The sequence below is a fragment of the Bipolaris victoriae genome (assembly GCF_000527765.1).
Source record: "Bipolaris victoriae FI3 unplaced genomic scaffold scaffold_263, whole genome shotgun sequence".
Taxonomy (NCBI): domain Eukaryota; kingdom Fungi; phylum Ascomycota; class Dothideomycetes; order Pleosporales; family Pleosporaceae; genus Bipolaris; species Bipolaris victoriae.
The window spans coordinates 1-7563 of NW_014575129.1; the positions used below are offsets into that span (position 1 = coordinate 1).

General features: G+C 51.5%; 2 protein-coding genes across 2 annotated transcripts; both read left to right on the plus strand.

Annotated features, from left to right (window-relative positions):
* Positions 1–309: 309 nt before the first annotated feature.
* On the plus strand, positions 310–1074 carry COCVIDRAFT_32038 (hypothetical protein; the record flags this gene model as incomplete). Its single annotated transcript, XM_014694651.1, has 1 exon — positions 310–1074. One exon carries the CDS (start codon positions 310–312, stop codon positions 1072–1074), a length of 765 nt encoding a protein of 254 aa, XP_014550137.1.
* A 4059-nt stretch (positions 1075–5133) lies between these two features.
* COCVIDRAFT_21324 (hypothetical protein) lies at positions 5134–5556 on the plus strand (the record flags this gene model as incomplete). The annotated part of the gene is made up of 1 exon (XM_014694652.1): positions 5134–5556. One exon carries the CDS (start codon positions 5134–5136, stop codon positions 5554–5556), a length of 423 nt encoding a protein of 140 aa, XP_014550138.1.
* Positions 5557–7563: the final 2007 nt, after the last annotated feature.

A 7563-nucleotide genomic window follows, 5' to 3' on the forward strand; every position in this document is an offset into this window, starting at 1 on the left:
CTGATAGTCTGTCACTCGCTCATGCCAAAGACAGATGCCACTTCACATGCCAAAAGTACACGTACTTTTCAATCTCAATAGGCACCCTCGCCGTCCTATATATCATGGCCAAACTCCTGTTCTATTCTTTTTTCCTCCATCCATCCATCCATCCATCCATCCATCCATCCATCCATCCATCCATCCATCCATCCATCCATCCATCCACCAACATCGATACCAGAACTAAGACAACTTCAACATAATCATCATTCATCTTTCACCATCCATCACCCATAAATCCTCTTCTAATGACAAGCCAACATCATAATGGCATCCTCTGGCAACACACGGTGGGGTCAAGCTGAACCATCAGCGAACTCCTGGCGAAGCCAATCATCTTTCTCATCTTCTTCTTCATTATCATCGTCATTACCATCCGACTCCTGGCGACGCCGACCCTCCTCCTCCTCCTCCTCTTCTTCTTCTTCGTCATCATCCGACTCCTGGAGAAGCCGACCCTCCTTCTCCTCTTTACCATCATCATCGTCACCACCAAAGTCCCAGAACTCATGGGCAAACGCAAAGAACTGGCGGAGTGGCTCCCCGCCAAAGTCCCTCGACAAGCCGGTGACGACACCGGATTTCGACAAGCTCACAGAGGGGCAAGTTTTATACCTCGGAACGCCTCCTCCAAGCTCCATCTTCTGGCAACGCCAGGATGGCTCCTCTCCAGAGGAACATCCTGTGGTGGTTGTCGGAAAGTACCGGGGCAAGAACGGAGAAGAATGCGTGAAGTTCCGGCTGGTGACGAGTTTCGGCGGCCAGCGGCTTCAAAACAGGAAGCCGTATTGGCAGTGGAAGTTTTTTGTGCTGTGTGAGAACTCACAGGAGCAGGCCCAAGCGGAAGAGGTCCGCGTGGCCAAAGTGGCATCCGGTTTTGATGCGTTCAAGAAACGCTGTTACGTCAATCTCAGCCCAAACTCGCTTTACCATATCGAGTACAGGCACTTGGGTATTTTCGCTACCCAGCCAAACATCAGGTTCGACAGCCTGTCAACAGGCGAGATGAAGAATGCTCCAGCGAACTGCTAGGTAGCACTTGTTGACAGGGCCGGATGCCACTTCTCTCTAGACAATGCCGAATGCCACCGTTGGGTTTACTCCCTGAAGGTCCCCCGGATTCACACTCTCTCGATACCTTGACAACGCCGAATGCCACCGCTGGCTTATGCCTGAAGGTCTCCGGCACGAACACTTCATCACACACATTCTCTCTCCGTATTTTGACAACGCCGACCGCCACCGTTGGGTTAATACCCTTAAGGTCCCCGGCACAAAACATCCCATCACTCTCTACATATCTTGACAATGCCGAATGCCACCGCTGGCTTTACACCTGAAGGTCCCCAGTAAAACTCTCTCTCTATTTACGTTTCGTCTTCCTTGGCGTCTTTTGTTGTTTGAGTGGATTTTTTTTCTTTCGGTTTGGGGGGCAAGCACGATACCCTGGTTGTTTTTATTTTCCATCATATTGGACTTTTGACGAGCGATGGTGTTATGGTATCACGATTTGAGGTTATTGTATGATGTATTCTCATGAGAATCTTTTTCGAGTATTCAAGAGGTTTTGATTGTTGTTTGATAAGTCGTCACTGCTGGTGTATATGTGGTTTGTGTGATGCAACAATGTTCTTTGAATAGTTGTAGAGATGCAGTGTACGATGTACTAAATGTTATACTAACCTCAACTTATTGACTTTATTTCAAACACCACCTGGGAAAAAAAGCGATATCTAAGTGTGAAAAGAAGTAAGACGTCGATGTACTTATATCGTCACGTACCAAACTCGCCTACTACTAGCGTTAGGGTCCACATTCCGCTTCAACGTTCTTGATTTAACCAAACTGTACTACTTGAGGCATAATGATATATCACAGCTACTTCAACACTAGTACCAACGCGATTAGCATTTTTAGAGTATGATGGTTTGCATTAGGTACGAAGCACACATGTCGTATACCGATTCACTCGACGCCACTCCTACCCCCCCATATTCTCCTGAATGAAAATTATCCCGCTCTTAATACCACAAAGCTAGAAAATCGCATAGCGTAGCGCCGATTACCCCATCAAATCAAATTGTCTAGGAAGTCTAGTGCTACATCTCGTACACGACTTCATTTTTTTTCTTTCCCCACAAACATGTCGAGGAGAATCTATACTACTAGAGCGAGTCATTTAGCTCTTAATCGACCACCTTATTATACACGCATCACCGTTGTTCAAGCCGCCACCTTACTTTTTCCACGGATTCAGGATACTTCCAAAAAAAAAAGCCCACAAGAAAACATTTTCCTCCATGACATTCATCACGCTTATTTTGCGCTGAACAGCCCTCTTAAACCCAGAGAGAAGCCGGTTTATTTTCCGGGAGCTTGAATAAGTTGTAGGCAAAAAAAAAGCATTCGAAACACGGTGCAGATGGTTTGGGTGGTAGGGGCAACCACACCACCCCTATATCAGGTTGGAGCCCCTGGTTCATTGAAAGGATGTGTGTGTGTGTGTGTGTGTGTGTGTGTCAGGGTGAACTATATTCTTGAATTTCTTGCTAAAACGTCGACGTATACAGGAAACTCTAGCGGTTCCCGTTGAGGCGTGGGGGAAGGGGGGAAGGGGGGGGGAGTGTGACCCAAAAAAACGCCCGCGGAGTATATATGTGTGCTCTTATTAACCAAGTCATGACGGCTTTTTTCTTGACTTGTCTGCCCACATGGTTATTGCATGCGCGCTAGAGTTTCCCCAAACCCTTGTAATAGCAGAGCTGAGTAGAAAACGGCCATCATATGCAACGGAATACCGTGTTTCCGTTATCCGATATGGCAAAAGTGTGATGAGCGTTGCAGCGCTACTTATCACATACTTGCAATAATGAGCAGCCACCACCACCACCGACGACTCCGCCTGCTGGCTCTCCCTCCCCCCTTTTTTTTCTGTAATTTCTCTAACACGAGAAATATAATGGCGCTCTCCTCTCTCGCAAGGCATTGTTTACTTGGCAGACACACATACAAGAGAAAAAAAACCGGGAAAGTGGGAAAGTGGGAATGAGGACAAGTCTGGGCACACAAAGACAAATATGTAAGTTAGTAGTAAAGATTGGCCGGCAAAAAAGGCTCTAAAATACCGCTCGACCAAGAACATGGGCGCCAGCGCAATCACCAAAATCACAAAAGGGAAAGTGACCCGTGTTGCACGTATTGGGAAATTCTCTTTTTTTTTTTGAAAGCGATTGCAAGTAATCTCGCGGGTGGAGTTTCAGGTACGGGTACCGTGGCGCGCCGAGACCCTTACCTACAGACGCTTGGATGCTGCGCCACTAGTACGGGCTTCCTTCGCTTCAAAGTAATATAGCCTTGACGTTACATTGACACGACATAACCTGGAAACTATGCGTGTTCTGTCTTCTGTAATACCATACAGTCACAGCCGAACGGGGTGCTCTGACGCGACATGAGAAGTCTTGGCACATGTGCTGTCGGGCTTCTGAGGCACTAGGGGCAGTTGCCATAGGTACTTGCGAACATGGTACCTTCCAAGACCAAGAGTGCCCACAATCGCAATGCTGAGGCTTCGTCCTTGAGCGAATTTCCCCCAAGCTGGCAGTAGCCGTTTGAGTTGAGGCCGTTTTCAGTCGCATGCTGGTGTCGTGTATGTATTACGAAGTAGATCAGGTCAAATCTTTGTAAGCCTCACCATGTTGCTGTTAGCCGCGTTCAACTACTCGGTTGTCCCAATTCTGCCTGGTGTATGATTGTCAAAGGGCTTTGTTGCCAACGTCGCGTAGAGCGTGTAAACGGCCTTGGTTTTTGGCAGAAACTGCCCCTTGGCGATCATCCAAGCAAGGGTTTGCGGTGTATAACGGGGTTATTATGAGGGCCGCGGGGCGGTACGAGGAGTGCAATCATGGCACGAGAGTGATACCGAAGAGGTGGAAGTAGGCATGAACGATTGGCTGGTGGCCTGCACAGATTGCGACAGGCAGCAACTCTATGTTCTAGCCCTACAGCCGACCATCAGTATGAGTCGATGCAACGGCATCGGCATCAGCGATGCCGTGGAGGTAATCGTGGAACAGTGGGGATGGTGCCGCGAAAGGCAGGAGAGGACAGACAAGAGTTAAATGTTTATCCGTCTCTTTGTGCGTACTTATGGTTACGCGGAGGAAGCCCATGTCCCCGCGGAGGGCAGTTAGTGCGGCTAGAGTGCGCGCAAGAGTGGTTTGGATCCATTGTGTGGGCGGTGAGGAGGTTAGTTGGTGAATTTGCACTGGTCCCGTCCGTCGCAACGAGGGACGACCTAGGGTTGAGGCGTGTGTGCGTGCACTGGGCCATGTGTCTTACGGGCGGACGTGGTGTAGCCGTGAGTGACGGGCTGCTGTTAAAGCTCCGAGACAAGACTCCAGCTCTTTGCTCCCCTGTTACTAACGGGTACCCCCACACAGAGACACACATAAGCCAGTGTCCCTCACTAGTCAAGCCCCACGATGTGGTGGTTCGATGGCTCTTAGCGTTGCTGCCGCATGATTGCGACAACTTTTCTCATCCTCGTATAGGTTGTGTCATGTTAGGTGCTAATGAACCGACGGGACAAGCTATCACAGAAGCTCAGTCCCCGACTCTGTCTTGCTGCTGCGATTGTGGCGAGTGACGGCGAGTGACGGTCATGGCGGGCGAAAAAAAAAATTGTTCACGACTATCCTTAGTCAGTTAACCGTTAGTAGGCGCAAATCAATCCCAGACTACTCCATGGAGCTCCTTCCCGAAGTCGAGCCATGGATTTGAGGAGACATGGCGCATCATCCGTGGTGCGGGAAGACGGCAAGAATTGTTCTCGAAGGCGCTTCTTTGACGGCGCTTCCTTGACGGCGCACGACCATTTCTGGGCCTTGGAGAATGCCCGAGTGCTTTGAGGAGGTTCAAGGCATGAAGGGCATCGTGGGGCCATCGGTGTAGGGCCGCCGACGAGCTCCACATGGAGTCGGCGAGCCGAGTCAGATATTGCGAGGACAGGCGCTCGCACTGACACAGTGATTAGGAGTGATTACATGTTACTGCTAGGAGACGCCACAGTCTGCATAGCTGAAGCATATCATGCGCGATGTCTCGATACTTTGGGCTATGGGGTTCGAGAATGTGTCCCGGATGCAGCCGCGGCACCATCACGTGCTAGCTGGCCATAACCGTCTCGCCTTTTTGGAAACACTAGCCGGCATCACCGAGCGTCCAGTTTGCGCCTTGTCAGGAGCCGAAGTTTTGGGGCAGCCAGAGCTGAAGATCTCGAGTTTGGTTCATGACTGGTCGAGATCGATGAATCCATCGGCCAAACACCCCCTCCCTGCTCCCATGAATGTGTATCACGAGCGTACTGTCGTCTCACCGACATTTGTGCGGCGGGCGAAATGCACCGGAAGCCCCACCCGAGAGAATGACCGTGTCGAAGAAAAAAAAAAGACGACGAGAGCAATAACCAGGGCAATATGGGTGGAGATAAAAGTCTTCAGCAGCGCAGCGTGAGGAGATACGCTCAATCTCGGCAAGGTGCCGCATAGGGCATCATGTAGACCCCTGTTGAAACAAGCTGCAAATGAGAAGCGTGTCAGAAAGAGCATGTCGGAAAGCCATGCTGACAATTTGTGCCAAAGGCCAACGAGTGCGGCTTATTGGTGGTGATGGTGATGAGGAGGTGCTGCAGGCCAGCCTTGCAGTAGTGCTGAGAGGCTTTGGCGAGAGGCGTTCACGATGCGATGCAAATCGAATGCCTGGCTTTGGCAGCGTGGGAAAAAGCATGGGCAGACGCGTCGGTGTTACACTATGCTACATCGTTCACGCCAGCGGCCGCTAGGCAAAAGGAATCGGTTGCCACGTGTTGTGACCCCTGGCATTCACGGCATTATCTCGACAAAGCCTGGCCTGACTCGTCACCATAAGCGCCGAAGATCTTTTCCCGTTGGAGACGCTATGGGAATCTTGCCAAAGGAAACTGCCAGAGTCAGTTTTCTTGCGGCTAGGGCGGCCAAGCTGGGAAAAAAACCCTTGAAAGAAGAAAGAGAAGAAAAATAAAATAAAATAAAATCGAAACCCCAGACCAACGAATGTGGGCCAATGGTAGCAAGGATGGCAAGATTCGTTTACAGCAGCTAGAGGTATTTGGCAGCGCAGAATGCTGAAGCCGCATGGTGTCCCAAGTCGCCAAAGTTACGCGACGGGAAAGGGGGGGGAGGGGAAACTACAAGGGCTTCATCGTTTTGTTGCATCATCATCATCATCAGCATCATCGTCGTCGTCACTTTGGCTGCGCTAGGGTAGAGATGGCTGCACAGCGGAAGTGCTTTGGGCTTGGCTCAGGGTCAGCGGCGGTGCTGGTAGCATAGTCAGTGTAGGAGAAAGTAGCAAGTCGGTATGTAAATACGAATAAGGGAGGGCCGTCTTGACTGAGAGTAGCAAAAGATGGGCTCTTTGGGTCGTCGGGGGCCTAATTATGCCGGGCCCCGCGGGAGCCCTGAAACCCAAAGTGGGTTGTGGGTGTTTATTTCCGGCCGTGTGGTGCAGCCTCGCGCTCAGATGGTCACGGCCCTGAGAGATGGACAGTGTTTGGGCGACTGTGGCGCGGTCCGGGATATGATAGGTGCGATAGGTGGTCGGGTCCGAAGAGATGGGCAGCCCGCTGCTTACTCACCGCATGCGTGAAGGCGTCCGAGGCTTGTGGTGATGACGCTGCGAGCGGTCGGTGATTAGTCCGAGCGATGCCGAGGGCGACAGAGGCAAGCGGCTGGCGACGGCGGAGAGGGAGAGGGAGAGGGAGAGGCACGAGGAGTCGGGAAGGATGAAGGGTCCAGGGCGATTACTTAGACTTGGACTACACGGGCAGGCGTGTGGGCCTATGTAATACATGTAATGTCAGTAGGTGGATGCACATGGATGCACATGGATGCACATGCGTGTGGCCAAGGAGGCATGTCTCGCATGGCAGGCCGACGAGGCGTTGGGCGTGAGGGCCTTGAGGTGGGGTTGCACACGTGGAATGGCGGCACATCGTCTGTTCTCCAGGCTGCAGGCTGGGAAACACGACAATCTCCACTGGCAGTGTTCCAAGCTCGCAATCAGGCATTGATCGCCCATGAGGTAGATAGGGCGCAGATCTGCCGAGTCTGCTCAGAGGTGATGACGACAATGCATGGTTGCTGTGGTGCAGGCCAAGGTGTGATTGGGCACGCCTTGTCTTCAACCATTCGAGTCTGGCCGACAAGCCCGGCGCCTGTTGCATGGCGAGCAATGCAGCCACGCTGACCGCGTCTGGGTACGTACGTACATACTTACATACACTTACATGTGTCTGTATCTACTTACCCACCTACATGTGCGTGCGTCCAAGGTTGCGCCGTCAACTGTACTTGGCCACGTTTTGGCCGTGTGAGCAACAATGTTCCGGGGAGGCGTCGCGTGTGGACGTGGGTCGTCTTGTACACACCAAAGAGAGAGAGAGAGCGAGAGAGAGAGAGAGAGAGAAGAGAAGGGGGGGGG